Below are 24,821 nucleotides of genomic sequence, written 5' to 3' on the forward strand. Positions count from 1 at the left end.
GCAAAGACCACTGAATCTAACCCAGGCTCATTGAATAAAGTTCACCTAGGTTCCACATGTATAAAAGTCATATTCAGAATACATTCAGGACTGAACTATGTCAAGTGTCTTTAACATGCAATACTCTGTTTCAATTTTAAAGGACTAAGAAAAAAACTATTTAGGTTTCTGACTTTTCTTAATATTCTTCTCTGGTTCACTCCCTTGGTCAGGAAGATCCCCTGGAGTAGGAAATAGCAACCCACTCCAGTATTTCTTGCCTGGAAAATTCCACGGACAGAGGAGCCTGGGGGGCTACAGTTGATTGGGTCACAAGGAGTTGGACACAACTGAGTGTTTTTCTCTGCCTAAAACATATTTGCTTATAGGATTACTCTCACCAGGTAGCAGCTATAGATCAATGGAGGAAAGTAAGTTCCCTAAAGAGTTCAAGAATAAAGTAGATAGCCTTACACAGAGGGGGTATTCAGGATCTTCACTATATTGTAAAACTACTAAACAATAAATAATACCATCACCCAATTTTCCACCTTAGCATTCCATAGTGCTTTGTAATTTGGGAAGGATATGCATATTACACATACCAACCCTGCCTTTCCCCTAGTTTTCCTGCATCTTAGCACCACTCCCTACTGAATTGTTTAGCCAAAAATCAATCCTCCAGACATCTTACATGCTTTTGACTTATATCTATCTATTATCAGGCTCAGCTCATTCTACCTCCATCTATTCTTTTCATATCCATGACCACTGCCATAATGTTTTGTGTTAACATTATCTATACCTTCGACTGGTGGTTCTCCAACTTTCTGGTTTCAGGAATCCTTTTACACTCCTAAAAATTATTGAGTATCTCAAAGAGCTTTTGTTTACGTGGCCTATATCTTTCAATATTTACTGTGTTTATAAATTATGACAAAATGTTTCAAATATTCATTAAAAACAAGCCCATCATATATTAAACAAACAGGTGTTTAATGAAACATAAGTTTACCAAAACAAACATGAGTGAAAAGTAGTTTATATGCTTTCAAATTTCTGTTATGTCTGCCTTAACAGAAATCAGCTGGATTCTCAAATCTGCTTCCTCATTTAATCCCTTGCAAATGTTGTGGCTTAAGCATATAAAGATAACCTGGCCTTACACAGATACGTAGTTTAAAAACAAATTTTTAATAGCCTTTTCAGGTGATAGTGGATATATCACATAACCTCTGGAAAATCACACTGGACACTTAATGAGTTTAAAAAGATGAATAATTAGTGTTAGGAAATATCATTATAAACCCAGTTTTAACCTTGTGGACCCACTAAAAGGTCCCCAAGGAGCTTCCAGGCCTGTGTACCTCACTTTGAGAACTGCTGTCCCTAGCTGCTTCCCTGGCCTCCTTATGATTCCTTAACTTCCCCTCTCTCCAAAGCCAGAGTGTCCATTTAAATATACAGGCCACATTGTATCACCCCCTACTTCTGACTCTCTTTGGATTCTAGATTAAAATCTCTCTGTAAGCTTCCAAGGCCCGGCACAACGCTGCCCTGCCAAGCTTTCCAAAGTCACCCGGACCACCTGCTCCCATCACTCCAGCGACACTTCTTCTAAAGCACCGAATACCTCCTCACCTCAGTCTCATGCAAGCTGTTCTCTTCTGCCTTGAGTATCTTCCACCCTTCTCTGCCTGCCTCATCCTTCAGAACTCAGCTTAAATGATTCTTCCTCAGAGAGATCTTTCCTAGCCAAATGCTAGACATAGTACTTTCATTTTACAAATCAGCACACTGAGGCTCAAAGATGTTAAGAAATTTGCCTAATGTTCTCACAAATAGTATTTCCAGAATTTGGATTCCGATCCTACACCAACATCCATGTACTTAATCACTCTGCTACACAGTCAACACTCACTGTAAAAAAAAAAAAAAAAAATTATTAAAAAAAATTTTTTTAACACTAAATCCTACAGGGCTCTCCTGCGTTTGTTATTAACCTCTTTGCATTTGAAAACATCTGAAGCAATGGTTTATGTTTACAGTGAAGAGTCTTCCCCTCTGGACCTGAGTCTCCCAGTGAGTCCCTAGGTGCCCCAGGTGGCAGCCTTTGACATCTCCAAGGCTCCCACAAGCAGAGAGGAACATCCCAGCCAGGAGCCTGGGAACTGCCATGACAACATAGCCACGGAACTGCTTCTTCAGTACCTGGAGACCTTCACCAGCCTCCCCGCTTTACTCCTCCTCCTCACAAGAGATGCTCCCGGGGACTCTAGGTATACCCAGAGCAAAGCAAAATGACACTCCATATTTCCTTGAACTCTTTATCTGATTCCCTCCAACTGGAGTGTCCCAGCTTTGCATCTCACTGAATTCTTCAGATTCTGCCTCCTAGTTCAAGGTGGTGGGAGATAGACAGAGGATCTGCAGGGTGGGGGCTGGTGGTCCTGGAGCAGTTTAGCCATTCCCTGACTCCAGGAATCTGAACAAGTCTGTCTACTACTTTGAGGCTTAGTTTTATTTCAAAGACGGTATCATGCCAGTAGATTGCTATGAAGAATTAAAGGGGCAGAAGTTGTGAAGAAATTCTGTAAATCCTGCAGTTATTTCATCAAGGAAGGTATTATTATACATGGTTAACTTATAGATATTTTGCATTCTAAGGCTCCTCCCTCTTACGGATGCTTAGAAAGTGACCTTGGAATCAGAGCCCTTTAGATGTGCTTCATTTCTCTTTAGATAACAAGTAAAGTCATGTAGCTTGATAGTAGGCCATTAGATAGAATTCAAAATGTCATATGTTAACTTGGTCTCTATGTCTAATCAGGCTATTTATGAGAGTTCTCACAAAATCTATAATAATTCAGATGGAAGTCATAGTGAATACACATTATGACAAAGTACTCAAAAAAAGAGATGAGAAAAAAGTAATCACTATTAACAAATTTCCCAAACTAAATCAACACAGTAATATCTATGCAAAAATATGCTCTCAACAAGAATAAAAGCTATGTAGTTTTTTACTAGTAAGTCCAGTACTTTCCTTAAACTACACTTGTAAGAGACAAAGCTTTAGTTTCTAAACATCTTCCAAAATATTCCTATTGCTTCCTCAAATACAGACTGCCTCATTTCCTGCAAATTGTTTTTCTAACTCTGTTCAATATCAACTTCATTAAAACTTTAAAGACTTAATCCTGAGTTATGGCTTGATGAGATCTCTGTGGGATGAAAGAAATCAAGAGATCACAGTAGCAACCATTTTAAAATGTTCTTACAATGGAAACATAATGTTGATGAGAATGCACCGCTGTAGAGAAAAGAAGATAAAAACACACACATACACAAAACATCATTTTAAACCCTAGGGTGGGTTTCTAAACAGGAAACCTTGTTTTTTTTTTCAAACAAGCATCAAGCCAAATATCATTTAATTAGGCTGATTTTGTAGTTCGGACATGAGTCATACTTTTAAAGAGAAAATATAATAAGACTACTTGCTATAAATGTAAAGTATCACTGGTCATGTGAATGTATTCTTGATCTATACATTGACCAGAATGACTTCAATTTATAAAAATGTAATTTATATTCTTTAAGTCACATGATTAAGCATTTCCTCCTTTTTTGTCAGTTTTCTTCTTGAAGTTTTTATTTTGTGATATTTCCTTCATCAGTGTCAAAGGATATGTTTGACAGTAAAATACTGAATGAGTATGCTATTAAATAGTATACATCCACCAAAACAAGTTGGAAAAATACTAAAATATTTTGAGTAACCATAATTTTTATATCAGAAACAAGTATAAACAAGAACTGAGAAAAATAAGACAAATGAAAATCAACAAAATTTAGTAAAATTATAATCACTTCTTTGATTTATTTTATCCAGTCATTATAAACATACTACATCATTCTTTAAAACAAAAGTAATATAAAATCCAAAGCTTAAGCTATGAAAGCTATCTAATGTTTTTCAGGTGAGGAATTTTATTGATTACTGGTTTTTTTTTTAATGCCCCAGTTTAAGTGAAAGAATTAAATTATAGAAAAATAATAAAAAACACTGATTAAAATACAAATTTAAGCTTATCTAGTTACTCTGTGCTTTACAGACTTTCCTTTGAAAACTCAAAGAGTGATACTAATGACCTCCAAGGTTTCTGGCCACTCCAACATTTGAAGATTCTATAAACAGTTATCCCTTCCTGATAGGGAATGCTATCTATTACACGCAGCAACTCCTGAGTGAAAAACATAAATGATTCTAGAGTTAATCATTTCTTCAGGTGTTTCTATTGAAGAGTAAAGCAAACGCCGGAATTGAGTAAGCCATGTAATTCACATGGCAAATTAAGTGGTATCAACATTTAAGCAAATATTCGAGCAGCTCATACAGGTATTTCACATATAAATAATAACTCAAGTAATATAAGGACTGTAAGAATGTTCTTTTCTTATGTTCTAAAGGCTTTTCTATGGTTCAGTGACCTAAGCCAACGTGCCAGTGTTCAAGGTCTCCAACATTTCACTTCCAAAGACCCACAGTCCACACAGGGCTATGGGACTGACTATTCCTGCCCTATCTGTATGTCTCCACTGTGGGATTTACTTCTGTATGCACAGTGCTGTAGGATGGTCATTTTAGAACCCCAATTGCTTGACTTAGCTTATGTCTCCTTCTGCCAGTTATCTCCTCTATAAGACCACATTATTGTTCTAATTACAAAATAATAATCACAATCCTTAATGGTAAAAATAAACAATCTATAAAATTATTCACATTCTTTGACAGAGGACACGCAGTACATCACACTACTTCTTTTGTGTTGTGTTGTAAAATACACAGGCAAGAAAAATCAACTGGATCGAGTTCTAGCCCCAATCTTACCACAATCTAAGCTGTGCAATCTTGTATAAACCACCAACTTGTTCTGGCTCAAGGGTTTCTTACCTAAGGCAGCATTTTGCTACACAGTCCCAGGGTAAGCCACCATGTGTGCTCCAGGGATGCCATTCACAGTGCATCTGAGGCACCCTATGGTCCTGGAACTCTGTGATGGGAGAAATGGCCCTGCCAATTCTCATGTTTTCATAATGCAATATCATGATTTTAAAATCTGAGACCTTTACCATGTAATTTCAGTATTCCCTCTGCATTTACGAGGTTTCAACATCATATGTACTGGAACTAGGTGAGCTAATACAAGGATTAAGAGACTCTCGGTGTATTAGCCCTGAAATCAGAAATACAACTGTGGCCTTTCCCATCCAATACCTGACTTAGTTCACTGTCTCAGGCTCTCTGCCCTGGCAAGTCTGGCCCATGAAACTTGTATCTCAGTGACAGAAATTCAGAGTGGAAATTATCAGTATGAGTTATTCCATTTCACCACTTTACCATTTGTGACTCAGTTTGTATTTCACAGGAAATGGCTGAGAAAGCCATTTAGTGAGTTTAAAGGATAAATCAAATATTAAGTGAACATAACATCAAAGAGCTTATAAAATAGATTTGCTCAAATAGTTTTTTCCTTTTGATGTTTACCAACTTCCTCCCAATCCAGCTAAAGAATTCTCTCTGGAGAACTGAGATGTGGAAGGTGCTGTCTCTCTATAAATAGGCTCTTCTCAAGCTATGTGCATCATGGTCACTGACAGCAAATCAACAGATTAGTTATTTGACTTTGTTAGTAATGGTAACAGATACTATCATCTTCCCCAAAAGTTTTGTTGCACCCTATGCTCCCATTCTTCTAAGCTAAGCTTCATAACAAACTCAACTCCACAGTGGACAGGTACATGCATGTTGCCCTTGTACTCAGCAACTCTTAATAGGTCCTGTCATCTCTTTGTCAGATTATTACTGTGCCACTTAAGCTAAAAGAATCCACCAGTCATGCTCCTCGTTGCCAAAATGTACACTAAGTAGCTGAGAAAGAGGAAAAGATTAAATGAACAATGAAAAAACAATAAACTCAGCAATTTCCTCAAAGTCTCTATTTTCGAATCAGATGCCAAGGAAAAGGCCACAGGAAGCAGTTTTCTTATGTAAAATTAAGCCATGCAGATCACTGGTCTCCAAGTCAACTTCAACAAAGATCAGGTGAGTTTATACTATCCATTCACAAAAACAATCCACCTAACATTTAGATTACCCTTGTTCATGAGTAAGAAGGCTGACTAGAATCTATTAACAAAAACTAGAGTACAAGAACATAGTTCAGAGACTAAGATAGCAAAGTCACATGGAATTAAGAGCCTTGAAGTTCTTTGTAGACCACAGAAGCCCCGAGAGAAGATGGCCCCCAAATGATCCTTGCAGGACAATATGAAGAATTTTATTTTCCCCTAACATGAGTTATTTACTGTACAAAGATAACTCTAGTATTTTGCACATATCTTCCCTTTATACAATAAACAGGCCATACTAACTGGATATAAAATGACATGTGTTAGTAGCTTCTGCCTTAAGGTCGTAATTATTTTTGTTTACTCCTGAAATTTACTATTTCATCAACATCACGGGATAAGAAAAAGAGCCCACTATGGAATGAATAATGTCATGAAAACTCAACAGAAAAATGAGATGGAACAGCTTCTTTACAAGTCTTAAACACAAATTTCTAAACTAATTCTGAGCCCCACTTGTCCAGACTTTTCAAGTGTTTTCTTTACCCAATGACCCCAGCCCATATGCTTCATTCCTGAAACCCAGGAGAACATCATAATCAGAACTGCAAAGATGAGAACCTAAACTAGTCAACTGGTCACCAAGCAAGCTTTCCTTCTAGACTGTATTTGCTTTCAGTTGTCCACAGCAAGGGTTAATCATCTGCAGATTGCAAATGACCCTGTGGGCCACACCCAGAGAGGCACAGACCTTGGAAATTCTGCTTTCTTTCTTTCAAGATAGCCTGGCTTAAATTGGGGATAATCACTCTGAAATTTTGAGGTATCCAATTTCCCTTTGTAAACAGAGATACAGCAAAGACTAACCATTTGAGTTTAAAGCCAAAGAAAAGAATCAGCTTCAGAAAGGCCAGGCTAAGATTTCTGATAAGTCTAAAGTTTCCTTTACACTCACTGAGACCAAACTGCAGATACTATGTTGTTCCGTGAATGTCCCAAAAGTGTGAGTGTGCAAAGATGGGAGTAACAAGACAGAAAAGTTAATGAGCAGAGCCATTTGGAACAAGGAGAGAAGCAGTTGGAAGAGAATAAGAAAAGGAGGTCTGGGTGAAAAGAAGTGAAAGGACATGGGTGAAAACGAGGAAGTGAGAAATCGATCAGAAATGTAAGGAAGATTCCACATCATGTGTTGCCAAAGAAAGAGTTAGAAAAAGACAATAAATTTAAGTTCATCTTGTGCCTACTGTCTATTATGTGTTAAGATTGCACTGTGTTATGAGAGATAGAGGAAGGAAGGTTTATTCACATTTAGGTTCTCAGGAGGTAGATTAAACACTGGATGGATGGATGGACAGATGAAGGGATGTATGAGAAATAGAGATGGAGAATGAGGTGGCCACTGCCCTCAAGGACTCTACAGGCTCTATGGGACAAAGAGCATGTAAACATGTAACTCTCATCCCAATCAAACCGTGGTTTCATCGAGGTATAAAGTGTTTTCCTGAATATGGGACAAGAAGCTATTAGCTAACAGAGGGTGACTGAAAATCTAACTGAAAATTGTGGGAGAACGAGGGCCAGAATGGAAGAGGAGGATCCTGGTTCTCTTCCATGAATGCCCCTAGATGCTTTGCCGAAGGGGAGGTGGGTGTTAGCCACTAGGGAGCCCACCGTCAGGGCTTCTACTGACCTGGTCTCCTCCTCACTGGCCTCTTGCGGCCGCTGCAGAAGCGCACTTTGCTGAATACCCCGAGGACGTGCCTCTCGCACAGGGAGCGCCCGTCTTTGCTGGGGCTGGAACGGCGCTTGGAGGCCGACACCCGGTCGCTGTTGGACTCCCTCGCCTGTCGCTTCTGCCGGATCAAGGAGCTGGCTATCGCTGCAGCCATAGCTGCTCAGAGCGGGCCCCAGGCCCCGGGCTCCACTGCGCCCTCGGGATCACGCTCCGCCGGGGCGAGGGCAGGACCTCGGCGGCCTGGAGGGACAGGGCAGGCGCGAGGAGGCAGTGCTAATATTTGAGAAGGCTGCAGTACCAAAAACCCGGCGCCCACAAGGTTAGTCAAGAGTCTGGGCAGTGGCGACAAAATGTGTGAAAATCCAGATGTGAACTTCCCCAACCTCTGGCGGCGGGGGCGGGGCGGTCCCAGGCCTTCCTGTTAACTAGACTCTTGCATCTCAAACTTGCACCCCCAGGCGATCCGCGTCCAGGGGGGCAGTGGGGACTTTGGCCACACTGCGTTCGGAGTACCAAGTGGAAAGGGAAGAATGATGTCCAAAACAACAAGCCGTGCCCCTGTCGGAGAGGCGCAAGCGTTGCAAGGTGTCCAAAGTGTATCTACACACACATACATAGAAAACCCGTTTACAAAGCAAGAGTCTGGACCGCGGCCGGTAGCGTGCCCCCGGTAGAAAATGCTAAAAAGTGAATAAAACGTTCCTTTAGAAAACAAGCCACCAACCGCAAGAGAGGAGAGGAAGGCAGCAATTTAACTCCCTGCGGCCCGCAGTTCTGGAGATTAGGAGGTCCGTCCCGGCTGGGTGAGGTCTACCGAATGCATCGCCCCGGCTGCGGTTCTCCGGGGGCCCGCCGCCCGAGTTCTGGGATTCCGAGAGGCGCGAAGTGGGAGCGGTTAGCAGGAGTCGGGGTAGGGGCGCCTGGCGGGGCAGATGTTTCCAGCTGCGGCGAGCGCGACTCCCCGCCAGCAGCGCTGCAAAGAGAGCGGGAGGCGAGGGAGGAGGAGGGCAAGAGGGAAGGGGAGGGAAGGAAAGGAGGAGGGAGGGAGGGAGATCCTCCAGGGCCAGGCACCCTCCGGGAGAAACCCGCGAGAGGCGAGCGCCGCGGAGACGCGGGGTCCCAAAGAGCGGGCGCTCTTTCTCTTTCCGCTTTTTTTCTGGCACAAGACGGGCACAGTTGGTGATTATTTAGGGAATCCTAAATCTGGAATGACTCAGTAGTTTAAATAAGCCCCCTCAAAAGGCAGCGATGCCGAAGGTGTCCTCTCCAGCTCGGCGCCCACACGCCTTTAACTGGAGCTCCCCGCCATGGTCCGCCCGGGGCCGCCGCACCGAGCCGCTCTCCGCACAGGCTCAGAGACAGCGAGGGAAGGAGGGGGCGCCCTGGCGGGCTCGGGATCAGGTCATCGCCGCGCTGCCCCGGCCCCCCAGGCTCGCGCGGCTCGGCAGTCGACAGCTCACAGGCAGCAGATCAGATGGGGATTATCCGCCGGACGCGAGGCCGATCACTCCGTCCCGCGCGGCCCATCCCGGCCGAGGAAGGAAGTGACCAGCGCGCTGCGAACACCCGCGCGGCGGCTCGGGTGGGGCGGGGGCTGGCTGCGGGTGACTTCGGCTCCAGGAGGCTGCGGCTCCGCTTCGGAGCTGCCCACCATGGTCTGGCGCCCGAGGCGAAAGCGGGGCCCCTGGGCCGCCGGGCTTGGGGGCGTCGGGAGGCGGCCGAGCGCACCACCGGGGCCCTGGGGGCCGGACGCAGACTCTGGGGCCGGGGCCAGGAAGCAGGTGCGGTTTGCCGTCTACTCGCCCAACTCGCTGCGCGGGTGGCCGCTCAGAGCCGCGGGCTAGCGGGGTGTCCCCGCCGCCGCCTCCCCGGGCCCCAGAGGGGGCGCTCCGGGCGGAGTCCCATTTGGGGGCTGAGGCTCCGGGCACGCCGAGCCGCACCGGCTCCTGGGCGCCGCCGCCGCCTCGCCGGTTCGCTCGGCTGGAGCGCTAGCTCCGCAGGAAACTCCAGGCGGGGACGACTGCCACCGAGACGGAGGGGGGGACGAAGGGCGGGAGGCCGCCAAAGCACCTCTGGCACTGCTCGCCCACCCGCCGCGAGCTCGGGAGCGCCCAGGTGGGGCCAGGCTCCCGGAGCGCAGGGAAGCGCAGCGCGCTTGGAGCCGCCTCCCCTCCCTCGCGCCAGACTCTTCCCCCTCCCCCCCGTCACCCCTCTCCCCCTTCTCCGTCTTCTGTCTCTCCCCTTTTCTCCTCTCTACGCAATCCTACGTGATTGAGGTTTGGATGAGAAATTCTCAGAGGCAGAGCGAAACAACTGCAGCTCGGATCGGCTCAGTCCCATCCCTCCCCCGAGAGAAAACAACACCGACCGGTTAGAGGACCCCGGTGCACAAAGAGAGGTTGGGGTGGAGGAATTGAGAGAAAGCAGTCTGAAGTCTCTCCAATAAGCTGCAGCACGAAGAATTCTGTTTTGAAAGGAAGGTAGGGGACACTAGAGAAAGTAATGATGGCCCCTTGGGCCCACCTTCAGCTCATTTTGGAAAAGGAAAAAGTGTTTCCACATTCCAGGAACCCAGATTTCTGGGTTCGATCCTCCGGAAAGCTGCAAAACAGACTCAATCTCTAAAATGAGGGACCAGGTGAGCACTCTGCACAGAAGGGAGGATGCAGGTGGAGAGGGTGACTGTGGGCAAGGGCAGTCAATATCCAGCTCTGGAGGGCAGTCAGGTCTCCAGGAGTGCTTGTGGCGACCGCTGGACACTACTGAAAACTCAACAGAGGAGAAAATGTCACCTAAGCTAAAATGCAGCATGAAAATTTTTGGAAACATAAAGGAGTAGCCATGCTAAGGTGTGGAAGTGGCTGTTGTGATACTAAGTAGCATTCTTCAACCAGTCTTCAAATATCCTTAGTCCCTCCCCTTTACAGACATTCCCATAAGCCACCAGGGTAGTGTCAAAAGATTTAATGGGTGATTTCCAAGCAGAAACAGGTGTATGCTGGAAATACCCTAATAGTAGGCAAGGGACATGAATGTCAAGGAAACTACTGAGAATGGATGTGGGCCCTGTAGAGGGTCCAGGAATCCTCCAGATTCCTAGCAGAATGAGAACCGAGGCCTATGAGGTTGTTTAGCACAAGCACTGTTAAACAGCCCCACTGCATCTGGGGGCCCGGACCTTTCATGCTGCCCCTGGGTATAGCAAAGGCAGATGGGTTTACGGGGCAGACATCTGGAGGAGGATTAAATAGGCAAGGCGCCACGAGAAGAGAAGCGGGAATCCCAACTGTCAATGGGGAGCACACATCCCCTGCAGCAGTTCAGGGTGCCTGCATAAAGGGAGTGAACTTGGGATTCTGATCATATCTAACAGACAGGGGAGATACACACACACAGCCCTCTTCTCCAAAAGTGAAGCCAGCCAAATACATTTTCAAAAGTACATCTGAATGTGGTAAGGGAAATTACTGAAAATCAGTTGGTAACACTGTCAATTAGAGAAATGTTCACATTTCACAGATAAAATTATGTATTTTCCTTCCTTGGCTGCCACAAGACTTGTCTCCTTCTTGAGGAAGGCAGGCACAAATAGTACTGGCTGGCTCTGGGGGCTCCTTGCCTCTTGCAGTTTAACACTCAAAAAGAAAAAGGTCAGCTAAGGTGAGGAATCCAGATAAATGGGCAAGAGAGGAGTATATAGTGAGGCCTTGAAGAAATCACTGCTAAACTCTGAGTCTTTTTCTTATCCTCAGAATGGGGACGATCAGTCCCATCTACCTCCCAGAACTGAATATGTATATGCAAGCATTCTGAAAAGTGGAAAATGCCAAATGAGTAAAAGAGATGATGACAGTGTTTATTTTTTTAAGAGAAAGCATGATATTCTTCTGAGATGCTTTTTTTAAATGTAGATTCCTGATGGTTTCTCAGAATGTGAATATCTATGAGTAGAGCCCAGGAATTTTAAGTTTTAAACAAGTTCTTCAGGTGTCAGAGTTCAGGAGATATATAGATATAGATATACAGAGATACATTTTTCAATAACACAAAATCCTAGAAGAGAGAAATAAACTCAGACTCAAAAAATTAATACACTTCACCAGAACTGCAGTCTTATGCCCACCAAGAAAGGCCTGGAAAGGGAATGTGTGTTCTCTAATCTTTGAGTGTTTTGATTTTTTTTTCTGTGGGTTTATGACATATAAAGATGTTTCGATGCAGAAGGTAACCAGTGTAGCAGCACACGATAGAAGAGGGTGATGAGAGAAGAGAAGAAAAAGCAGGTAACACTTGCTGTTTGAAGTTTTCCCTGTCTTGACAGCATCGTTAGGCATTTATAGAACAAAATGAAAACAATAAATGCTAGCTTCCTGAAAGTGACACTCCATGTCTTTAGATCTTTACTAAAAGAATGTGGTGTTTTTGATTCAATTAAACAACAAAGACTTTACTTTTTCCCTTGTACTACTGCAGCTATTGTCACGGTACATTTTAGCTGTTGAGCACTTTAAGTTATCATCAGCATCATTTTCTTCACTTCTCCAATGAGAGGTTAATATAGGAAAATTTGAGAAGTTACATAGGACCTATGTACAAGGCTCTTAAGATCAGAAGCAATACCCTAGTTAATCTTTTTTATATTCAAAAATTTATTACTTTCCTACCTGGGCCACTAAGTCTCATAAGTTTTCCTTCATGGTTAATAAGACATTTCTGATATATTTGCATTTGGAGGGGGTGGGGGAGTCAGGAGGAAATTAAATCAACCCACTGGTGATTTAATTAAAACAATCAGGTCATTCTGAAGGGCAATATCTCAGGGATAACAATACCTTGACTTTTATGCTTTTTAAAAACAACTTGAGAATTTCCACTTACAGTTCTGAAAACATCATAGTTGGAAGCAGCTGAATTACTTGGAGAAAGTTGCCAGATACACATTGAAAGGATAATTATATTTATATTTCTGACCTACCTTCAAACAAACAAAACATAGTCTTAATCATCTCTATATTTTAAAATCATCTCTGTATTTTAAAGGGAAAAAAAAACCCAGAATGTTGAATAGTCTTTCCCTTATTCATAGGCCAAGTCTTTCAACTCCTAAATCAAACTATTAGGACCACTGCATTCATTCACTTGAAAGCTTGAACTGGGAACACATTGTATCCAAGGCCTGTTTCAGTTACCAAGAGGAACTCTATACATCTCTCTATTCTCCCTGCCCTCACAAGCTTACAGTCCATGCCATCATGATCTTATTTGGCTCCTGTCTTAATCACCTACTTGCTGTATGCTACTGCACAAGCTATTCAATCTCCAAACCACATCTGCAAAATACATCAATGATAATGACACAAGTAGTTCGTTACCTAGCTGGGCTGCTGCAGGCTCAAAGAAGATGAGATAATAATGTAAAGTATTAGAATGAGCATGCCATCATTAAAATATCCATTTAAAGCAAGGCCCTGCTATAAAATCCAGACTTGCCAAAACATGAAAACATACCTTGTGATTCAAACATATCATCATTCACTCGTGGACATAATGTATTTAACAAAGGCTGGAAATCCACTTGAAATGAACAATTAACTTTGACATTGTAGTGGCAAATAAAATTTTCATTAGTGGAATATTGTCAATGTCCTTATCTATCGGAAACACAAAGGAGTCTAGCTCTGCTCATATATCATCCTGATCTGAGATCAGGCCCCTCACTCAAAGCTTGAGGAATATGAGCTCACCAGCCTCTGAAACTGCATGCTTGACAGGTAGAAGACCTTTTCTCCATGAATGCTGTCCCACACAATGGCTGTACTTCGATTTCCTTTTCGCTGTCAGATTGTCAGTTAAAATAGGCTGGTTACAGCAGCACAAATGATTTCTTCCTAATAATCTGTGATTTCCTTTATGGTGCCTTATTCAACAGTTTAACAATTACTACATGTGATATGTTTGTCTGGTTTTAGTCATCTCTCAAAATAAGAAAGACTTAATTCTTCTTCATGACACAGATTAAAGTTAGTATCCTTATTGCCCAAGTAAAGAAATTAGCAATGTTTTAAAAAATGTCTGTTTTAATAAGAAATATAAGCTATAACTATGGTGAGCCAGGGCTAAACTCCCTGCAGAGTTCTAAGTGGCTTGCAATTATTGATACATTGAATCCTCCCTATAAGGTATGTTTTGTCATTATTCTCATTTTATAAATGAAGAAACTGACACACAGAGAGGTTAAGTTGCTTAGTCAGCCACCCAGTTAAGAACTGGCAGAATTCAAATTTAACTAATTTAATTATTTCCAGAGCTCCTTTTTTACCCTCTATGTTACACTATATGTCAACAGAAGCATGATGCCATAAATAACCATGTAATTAAATTAATAAAATAAGAATATAATCATCATTTGCATTGATAGTCTTTTTACTGTTTAGAAATCATCTTCCCATGTATTATCTTATTAAGGCTTTCAACAATCTTGGAAGGAAAATTAAGGAGATAACAATAACCCAATTTACAAATGAGACTCTAATAAGTGATGTAATCTCCCAAGACCCCACAACAGATGAGTGAAGATACATGAGTTTAATCTAGGCCTCCTGACTTCAGTGTTTCTCATGGCCCAACTGAGCTCATATAAAGAAAAAATTGCACTGGTGACTCAGTCGGTAAAAAATCCACCTGCAGTGTAGGGGACTGCCTGCAGTGCAGGAGACCCGGGTTCCATCCCTGGGTCGGTGAGACCCCCTGGAGAAGGCAATGGCAACCCACTCCAGTACTCTTGCCTGGGAAATCCCATGGACAGAGGAGCCTGGTGGGCCTCAGTCCATGGGGTCACAAAGAGTCAGACAGCCCTAAGTGACTAAGCCTGCACAAAGAAGAAAAGATGAGAATGTAACATGTCCTTTCATTCTCTGACTTCAGTCCTCCTTGAGAAGGATTTCACACCTTGTAAATGACCTTGAAGAGATCATTCTGTGTGGGCAAGGAGTGTGGGCCTTAAGTGTCCCAAATCTTCTCCCTCCACAGCTTTTACCTCTCTCTGTGTGGGGGCGCTAAGGTGGTTGTCTCCTCACTCCTGGCATAAGAGGGTATCTTTGATTCTGAGACTATGGCCTCCAAACACTCACCTCCTTAGTTCAGTAATTTAAGTTGAGCTTCATGAGAGAACTACAGAAAAACTAAATCAAAACAGAAAGTAGAGAAATTTATGTTATAATTTTATAAAGTTACACTTCATCCCTTCTCATTCCTTAAAAAAAAAAAAAAAATGTACATTGGTTTGGCTTGAAACACATATCTGGCCCTTGGTTATTTTCCTTCCTAGCTGGATTGAGGATCTTTAAAAACTGCCCCCAATTGATTCTCCATCATTTTTGCCCTTTCCTAATTTCCAGTGCCACTGCTTCAGGGATACCCCTTCCTTCTAGATGAGGAATGTAGCTTCAAGATCCTCATAAGAACGTAAAACCCATAATGACAAGAAGTTTTTCTTTTTTATTTATTTTCTATCTCCAGTTCCTAAAATGTTAGTATATAGCACACACTCAATAAATACTTTAATGAATTAATTAATGAATTTATCCATCCATCCACTAATCTTTTTAAGTCAAAATGAAACATTTATTCTTATACAAAGAAACAAACTCAGCTAATTCAAGGGTAGCCTCCACATTTCCAACTTAATCATTTTGCTTTATAAATACTCTTTAAAATCTGTTTAAATCTCACCTATTTATTAAAATTGTATATCCTTAGAGGCCACATGGTATCCCGATTTCTGCACTGACCAACTTCCACCCCCTATATTTAGGTGTACAGTTTCAGCTCTTATCTTTCTCTCTCTCTTTTCTCTCTAACCCACCACCCCCTCTCATACACACACACGCGCACATTCAGAGAAGAAAAGGAATATAACAATAATGAAAAGAGAGTACAGAACTGATAAAATGTCAATTTTTAAAGGCTCAGAATATGATCAAAATGATCTTAAAATGGTTTGATAATCCTAAAATTCATGCTGTCACCCATCTGTACTGAGCTGCTTTCTCCATGGACCTAGTTACTCCATTTCTAAATTTAGATTCCAAATTTTCAGGGAATGGATCTTGTTGAAATAGCAGTCTCTTCCAGCATCCAGCACATGACTGACAGTCAAATTATATTATTAAAATTGTCATAAATTCATATTTTGTCCCATGTGCATGTAGCACTGGGCTCTGTGAAAATAACCATTGATCCTATTTGATATTCAATAAGATTTTATTGGATATATATTTGATATTTAATAACTGTATTGGAAATAACTGAAATATCCAAACTGGCTAGAGAAAATTTTCAGGGGATCAAATGGAAGTTTAAACAAGGTGACCAGTAAGGTGATTTGTAGTCCAAACTGTTTAGAATTCTCCAAAATTAAAATGTAAATTAGAGGGCTTCCCTCGTGGCTCAGTGATAAAGAATCCGTCAATGCAGAAGACACAGTTTCAATCCCTGGTCTGGGAGTATCCCATATGCCGCAGAGCAGCTTAGCCTGTATGTCACAACTACTGAGCCTGTGCTCTTACAGCCCAGGAAATGAAACTACTAAGCCTTCGTGCAGCAACTACTCAAAGCCCTGTGCCCTGGAGCCTGTGCTCCACAACAAGAGAAGCCACCACAGTGAGAAGCATGCGCACTGTCTCTAGAGAGCAGCCCCAGCACGCAGCAACTAGAGGAAAGTCCACACAGCGATGAAGATCCAGCACGGCCAAAGAGTAAATAAATCAAAACTTTTTAAAGAAATGTAAACTAGGAAGAATAGGTGATTTAGAATAATCTTTCCTTGCATAAAGTTACTTTGTCTGAGCCTAACTTTGTTTGCCAGTAAAATGACTTAGATTAATTAAAGTAATATGTTGAAAAGATAGCATTGGTTTCTGAAACAAGGAACTGTATGAATGAGTGAAAAAATGAATGAATGGGTAGATGAGTAGATAGATGGATAGATGAAAAGTAGCATCATTCATCTACAAACCTGTAAATTCACATTGTTAGGCTAAACAAAATAGCTCAAAATAAGAATATCTGGCAAGCTTCCTTTTGGAATACTGTTTAGAGAATTCCACAGTAGTAAATAAAAACACTTAATAAACTTCTAAGTCATTCACTTACCAATTATTTTCACATAAAATTATATTCTCCTGTGATTAATTTTGCCCACTAATTCACCATATGCAACATGAAATCAAGAGGATATTGGTGTAGATGGCTGTTTATGCAATCAAGGCCAAGATGCATAGATGAATAGATAGATAGATAGATATAGTTATAAACATGCATTTTAGTGGTCAGATATCCAGAAAAGAATAAAATGACTGTATAAGCATGTTTATTTAAATGGCATTTGAAGCAAGAAAGAGCAATGATATTTTTGTAATGTTTTGGATAGGATACTACTTTTTAAATATACAGTATTAGCTAGAAGGGATTTCATGAGGTCATCAATCCATTCTAGACAATATATACATATTGTAATCACTAGAGACCACAGAAAAGAAATTTCTTTAAAAAGTAAGCTATAAAATTATCTCCAGTTAGATGAATATGTTAAGAATACAGTAATGGAGAAAAGATCCATTCTATTCTCTTCATTTTGACAGTTCTTACTCTCATTCCTGAAAAGGAAAAAGACAAGGAAATAGCCATAGCTAGCTTTTAAAAGATAAGTAACCAGAAGCATTTACTATTTTCTGAGGAAAAAAGCTAGGGAAAGAATGTTGACTTTATGTTAAAAGTAGAAACAGAATGAGGAGAATCGTGATTTACATTTTTTTGTACCCATGAGGCTCTAGTACCTTACTTTGACAATAGTAGACACTCTGTAAATATATGTTGATTTAATTTGACTTGAAAGTATTAAATGTTCAGAATGAGTAAGAACAGTCTTGACTTTTATCTTAGGCATATTTTTATTAATAGTGGTATCATCTTTAATCTCTGATAGCATCAGGTAAGTAGCGGCTATGAAAAAAAAAAAAAAGAGACACAAATATCTGATAAATATAAAGAAAACCCCAAGGCCTTAATCTAGTAATGTGTTTCCTCTTATCCTCTTTATGAACCTAGCACAGATGTCAGGCTACTTTTTTCTGATGGTGCTACAATGACAAAATCCTAGTGTAAACCCACAACATTCTTGAAAGGAGAAGGATTATTCCCTTAAGTGAGTTGGAAAGTCATACTTTCAGCCATCAGTTAAGAAAGAGACCTGGGGTTGGGAAGTGCATTTAACTCAAGGAAGAGGTACACCTTTCTTTTTTAATCTACATTTTGAGTAATCCATCCACACTTAAAGTTTTTCTGACTGTCAAGTGAAGAAATGTTCTCTACCAAACAGAATGAGGCTAGAAATTATATACGAAAACACTCTCATAGAGACTTCTAATATAGTTGTCTGCAGCTGTAAACTCCAGAGAATGAACCATATCAAGTTATCTAGATGTTAGTTGTAAATTATCTCAGTGATGTAATCTCTTTCCTTGCACACTGGCCTTCAGTATAGCTTTCAGTTCAGTTCAGTCGCTAGGTCGTGTCCGACTCTTTGAGACCCCATGAATCGCAGCACACCAGGCCTCCCTGTCCATCACCAACTCCCAGAGTTCACTTAGTCAGTGGTGCCATCCAGCCATCTCATCTTCTGTCGTCCCCTTCTCCTCCTGCCCCCAATCCCTCCCAGCATCAGTCTTTTCCAATGAGTCAACTTTTCGCATGAGGTGGCCAGAGTACTGGAGTTTCAGCTTTGGCATCATTCCTTCCAAAGAAATCCCAGGACTGATCTCCTTCAGAATGGACTGGTTGGATCTCCTTGCAGTCCAAGGGACTCTCAGGAGTCTTCTCCAACACCACAGTTCAAAAGCATCAATTCTTTGGCGCTCAGCCTTCTTCACAGTCCAACTCTCACATCCATACATGACCACAGGAAAAACCATAGCCTTGACTAGACAGACCTTAGTCGGCAAAGTAATGCTTTATATTAACCCAAATTTTTATTTCAGTTGGAGAAGGAAATGGCAACCCACTCCAGTGCTCTTGCCTGGAGAATTCCATGAACTGAGGAGCCTGATAGGCTACAGTCCACGGGGTCGCAAAGAGTCAGACACGACTGAGCGACTTCAGAGTTTTATTTCAGTCAAGGAATCAGTGGGTTCTATAATTTCAAACTTTTTAGTTCAAATCACATAAAAACATCAACTTAAAATTCTACATTCATAGTATGTGTTAGAAGTATTTGTTTAAAAACTCTCATCAAAGTGGGTTTAGAGGGAACATATCTCAACATTAGAAAGGCCATTTAAGACAAATCCACTTATATGCAGAGTACATCATGAGAAATGCTGGGCTGGATGAAGCACAAGCTGGAATCAAGATTGCAGGAAGAAATATCAATAACCTCAGATATGCAGATGACACCATCTTTATGGCAGAAAGTGAAGAAGAACTAGAGTCTCTTGATAAAAGTGAAAGAGGAGAGTGAAAAACTTGGCTTAAAGCTCAACATTCAGAAAACAAAGATCATGGCATCTGGTCCCATCACTTCATGGCAAATAGATGGGGAAACAGTGGAAATAGTGGCAGACTTTATTTTGGGGAGCTCTAAAATCACTGCAGATGGTGACTGCAGCCATGAAATTAAAAGATGCTTACTCCTTGGAAGGAAAGTTATGACCAACCTAGACAGCATATTAAAAAGCAGAGACATTACTTTGCCAACAAAGATCCGTCTAGTCAAGGCTATTGTTTTTCCAGTAGTCATGTATGGATGTGAGACTGGACTATGAAGAAAGCTGAGTGCTGAAGAATTGATGCTTTTGGACTGGGGTGTTGGAGAAGACTCTTGAGAGTCCCTTGGACTGCAAGGAGATCAGTCCTGAATATTCACTGGAAGGACGGATGCTGAAGCTGAAACTCCAATACTTTGGCCACCTGATACGAAGAGCTGACTCATTTGAAAAGACCATGATGCTGGGAAAGATTGAAGGCAGGAGAAGAAAGGGATGACAGAGGATGAGATGGTTGGGTGGCATCACCGACTCAATGGACATGAGTTTGAGTGAACTCCTGGAGTTGGCAATGGACAGGGAGGCCTGGCATGCTGCAGTCCATGGAGTCGCAAAGAGTTGGACACAACTGAGCAACTGAACTGAACTGAACTGAATATCATACTCAAAAAGCTGAAAGCCTTCCCGCTAAATTCATGAATAAGACAAGGATACTCACTCTTGCCACTTCTGTTTAACATAATATATGAAATCTTGGCTGCAGCAACCAGACAAGAAAAAAGAAAAGATATGCAAATAGAAAAGGAAGAATGAACTGTAACTATTTGCAGGTAGCATGGTATTTATATAGAAAACCCTAAAGGCTTCACCTCAAAACTATTAGAACTAATAAATAAATGCAGCAAAGTTTCAGGATACAAAATTAACACAGAAATTTGTTGCTTTTCTATACACAACAGTGAACTATTAGAAAAGAGAAAGTTTAAAAAAAAGCAACTGTTTAAAATCACATAAAAATTAAAAAATATCTAGGAATAAACTTAACCAAGGAGGTGAATGACCTGTACTCTGAGAACACAGATAAAGGCAACTCACGATGATATAAGGAAATGTAACAATACCCTATACTCTAGGACTGGAAAAATTAAAATTTCTAAAATGACCATACTACCCAAATCAATCTACAGGTTTAATGTAATCCTGATAGAAATATTATTACATTTTTCTCAGAACTGTAAAAAATAATCCTAATATTCACATGGAACCACAAAAGACCCCAAATTGCCAAAGCAATCTTGAGAGAGAACAAAAAAGAAAACCAGAGCTGGAGGTGTCACTCTCTCAAACTTTAGACTCAACTACAAAGCTACAGTAAATAAAACTGTAAAGTACTGGCATAAAAAGAAACATATCAATGAAACAGAATAAAGAGCCCAGAAATAAACCTGCATACCTATGGTCAATTAATCTACCACAAAGGGGGCAAGAATATATCATGGAGGAAAAACAGTCTCTTCAATAAGTGATGCTGGGAAAACTGGATATCTATAGTAAAACAATGAGATTAGACCTTTTTCTCATACCATATATAAAAATAAACTCAAAATGGATTAAAGACCTAAATATATGATCAGAAACCACAAAACTCCTAGGAAAAACATAGGAGTTTGACATACATTTCAGCAATATTTATATATTTTTTGGATCTGTCTCCAAAGGCAAAAGGAATAAAAGCAAAAATAAACAAATGGGACCTAATTAAACTTAAAAGCTTTTGCACAGCAAAGGGTATCATTGACAAAATGAAAAGATAAGCAATAGAATGGGAGAGAATATTTGGAAATTATGTAACTGACAAGAGGTTAATAGCTAAAATACATAAATAGCTCATACAACTCAATATAAAAAAAAAATAATTCAATCTAATAAATATGTAGTAGACCTAAAGGTACAGTTTTCCAAAGATGACATATAGATGACTAATAAACACATAAAAATATGCTCAATATCACTAATTATTAGGGAAATGAAAATTAAAAACTATCACTTCACACATCTCAGAATGCCTATCATCAAAAAGTCGACAAATAACAAATGTTGCCAAAGATGTACACTTTTGGTGGAAATGCAAACTGGCACAACCACTATAGAAAACACTATTAGGACTTCTCAAAAAGCTAAAATAGAACTACCATACAACCAGCAATTCTACTCCCAGGTATATCTCCACAAAAAATGGAAACACTAATTCAAAAAGACACATTGATCCCAGTGTTCATAGCAGCTATACTTATAATAGCCAAGACATGGAAGCAACCCAAGTGTCCATCAATAGATGACTTGATAAAACTGATGTGAGTATATATATAATAGAATATTGCATCTGTGAGTCAGTCACTCAGTCATGTCCAATTCTTTGTGACCCCATGGACTACAGCCCACCAGGCTCCTCTGTCTATGGGATTTTCCCAGCAAAAATGCTGGAGTGGGCTGCCGTTTCCTCCTCCAGCAGATATTCCTGGCCCAGGGATCAAACCTGTATCTCCTGCATTGGCAGGCAGATTCTTTACCACTGAGCTACCTGGGAAGCACCATAATAGAATATTACTCAGTCGTAAAAAAAGAATGAAATTCTGTCATTTGTAGCAAGGTAGATAGACCTAGAGAATATTATGCTCATGAAATAAATCAAACAGAGAAAGACAAATACCGTGTGAAATCATTTATATCTAAAATATAATACAAATTAGTGTAAATAGTAAAACAAAAACAAACTCACAGACTTAGAACTAACAAACTAGTGGTAACCAGTAGGGAAAGGAAAATAGGAGGAACACACTGAGGGTATGGTATTAAGAGACACAAACTACTATATGTAACAGACAAGCAACAAGGATATATTGTATTGCACAAGGAATTATATCCATTATCTTGTAATAATTTTAATGGGGTATAAACTATGAAAATAATGAATCACTGCTATACATCTGAAACTAATATAATATTGTAAATCAACTATACTTAACTTTTTTTAAGTATTAGAAGGAAAGAAAGAAGAGGGTAGGAAAGAGAAGGGAAAATAAGACTTACTAGGCACCAGCTCTGTACAGGTTCGTTTACTTAATCCTCAGGGTAACCACACAAGGCCAACATTGCTATCCACATGTACAATGAAAAAACTGTAAGTCAGAAAAAACTGAAGTATGAGTCTGGTCAAGAATTCAAATATAGTTTGCAATGAGGAAGTGAAGTCTCTCAGTCATGTCCGACTCTTTGTGACCCCGTGGACTGTAGCCCACCAGGCTCCTCCGTCCATGGGATTCTCCAGGCAAGAATCCTGGAGTGGGTTGCCATTTCCTTCTCCAGGGGATCTTCCCGACCCAGGGATCGAACCCAGGTCTCCTGCATTGCAGGCAGATGTTTTAACCTCTGAGCCACCAGGGAACTGACACCAAATCCAAAGCTCTCTTCGTACCTTTTTAGATGATGAATCCACAATATGAATTTAAAAGATGATCATTTATACCCTCAATGTGTTAGAAAGGTTAAGATAACCCATGAGTTAAGTCCACTCAGAATTCAAGTCACAGGCGTTTATGTTGTGTGATCATGATCTCATTTGAAGTACTAGCTTAATAACTAGAGACAGGGATGGAGAAATGAGGAAAGCTCATGTCTGTCATCAAATATCTGAAATGTTCTTATTGAAAAAATAGGTATCTTATGTGTCCAGAGGCAAACTTGTATTCCATAAGCAGTTATACACAAGGAAGTACAGACTAAACATCAAACGTGAGTTCCCCATCGTCAGAGACATTCAAGTCAAGATCAGGAGGAGAGTATTCTATCAAATGGTTACAGTCAGCATTGCTGGGGTAGAATCAAAATCACTATAGGATGTATCCAAGGCAAAACTTGGCAAAACTTTCTTTTTTTTTTAATAAGAACGTAAAAGGGTAAGCTTAATGAATGGTGAAACTCATTACTAGTGGGGACAATTAACAGTAAAACGCAGCAAGATTCAAGGAGACTGTCAAAGGAAGCTTATCAGGACAACCCTGTGAAGGAAGCACAGAGCTAAGATTTCTTTTAAATAGCACGAACACGTGTCACAAAGTCTATATAACCAATCAAAGGTGGCACTTAACGAACAGTTGAAAGGGTGAATGCTGTTGTTACCATAGCTGTAGCATTCTAGATTAAGGGCAAGAAAACATATAAACCTATGAAAATATGAGTAAGGAAAGCTCCTCAGGAAAGGCCAGTGTAAAAAGCCCCTAAGGGGACTTCCCTTCTGGTCCAGTGGTTAAGAATCCACCTTGCAAAGCAGGAGACATGGGTTCGATCCCTGGTCAGAGAACCAAGATCCCACATGCCACAGAGCCACTAATCCCATGTGCCACAACTATTGACCCCATGTGCCACAACTAAAGAGTGCATGCACTGCAACAAAAGATTCTCCATGATGCAACCAAGATCCTGTGTGGTGTAACTAAGACCCAAGGCAGCCAAATAAATATTTAAGAAAGAAAAGTGAAGTCGCTCAGTCGTGCCCAACTCTTTGCAACCCCATGGATAGCAGCCTGCACCAAGCTCCTCCGTCCATGGGATTTTCAAGGCAAGAGTACTGGAGTGGGTTGCCATTTCCTTCTCCAGGGAATCTTCCCAACCCAGGGATCAAACCCAGGTCTCTCACATTGTAGACAGACGCTTTACCGTCTGAGCCACCAGGGAAATATTAAATAAATATTTAATAAATAAATAAATAAAAGCCCCTAAGGTGTGAGTCAAAACCATAGTGTATTGTACAGAGGATGGTCACTGATCCTTCTGGATGCTGCTCTCTGCAAGAAAGATCCCACATTGAAGTAGGATACTTTAAAGTAACCAAAAGTTAATGAGCTAGACAAAGGAAAAGGATTAGGAGGGCAAAGAATAGTGTTAGCAATTAAATGAGTTCCCTGTACAGAAGGGTTTCTGCAGGTAAACTGTGAGGTCCATCATGGACAGTGTGAAAATACTTATTTGTCCTGAAGATGCAGTTGTCTCCTACAAGATAGACAATTACTACTATGAATAAAGAAATCTGGAGACTCAATTTACAGTAGAAAGCAGGAAATATTTAAATCTATCTACATATTCACAGCTTTGAATATTGTATCTTTGATATTACTTTTTTAGAATGAAAAAGGAGAATTACAACTCTGGAAAACTTAAAACCAATTTGAAAAAACTTATATACTGAGAGAAAAAGTCTTACAAAATAATTTAGAACTAAATATCCCAAACCACAGTGGGGAAGATGAAAAGACATCAGAAGGTAGGCTGCAAGTTGTCACACTGATGAATTTGAGAAGACAACCATCGCACTTCTTTGACAATTTTTACTTTACTATATACAAAGTATTATCTTCAAAATGGAGAGTAGGGGA

The 24,821-nt window shown here is 40.7% G+C and overlaps 1 protein-coding gene across 3 annotated transcripts in view; it reads right to left on the reverse strand.

The window, feature by feature from the left end:
* Positions 1–24,821, reverse strand: part of FGF12 (fibroblast growth factor 12) — a 613,455-nt gene that overhangs the window by 280,700 nt on the left and 307,934 nt on the right. The window contains exon 1 of one of the 3 annotated variants that reach the window (XM_040253357.1): positions 7,805–9,124. The exons of the other annotated variants lie outside the window; for them this stretch is intronic. Within the exon in view, the coding sequence (XP_040109291.1) occupies positions 7,805–8,003 (199 nt within the window). The 5' untranslated portion in view covers positions 8,004–9,124. Of the gene's footprint in view, positions 1–7,804; positions 9,125–24,821 lie in introns of those variants that run through there. 3 annotated transcript variants of the gene reach the window in all.

This window comes from Oryx dammah, unplaced genomic scaffold (assembly GCF_014754425.2).
Source record: "Oryx dammah isolate SB20612 unplaced genomic scaffold, SCBI_Odam_1.1 HiC_scaffold_2, whole genome shotgun sequence".
Classification (NCBI taxonomy): domain Eukaryota; kingdom Metazoa; phylum Chordata; class Mammalia; order Artiodactyla; family Bovidae; genus Oryx; species Oryx dammah.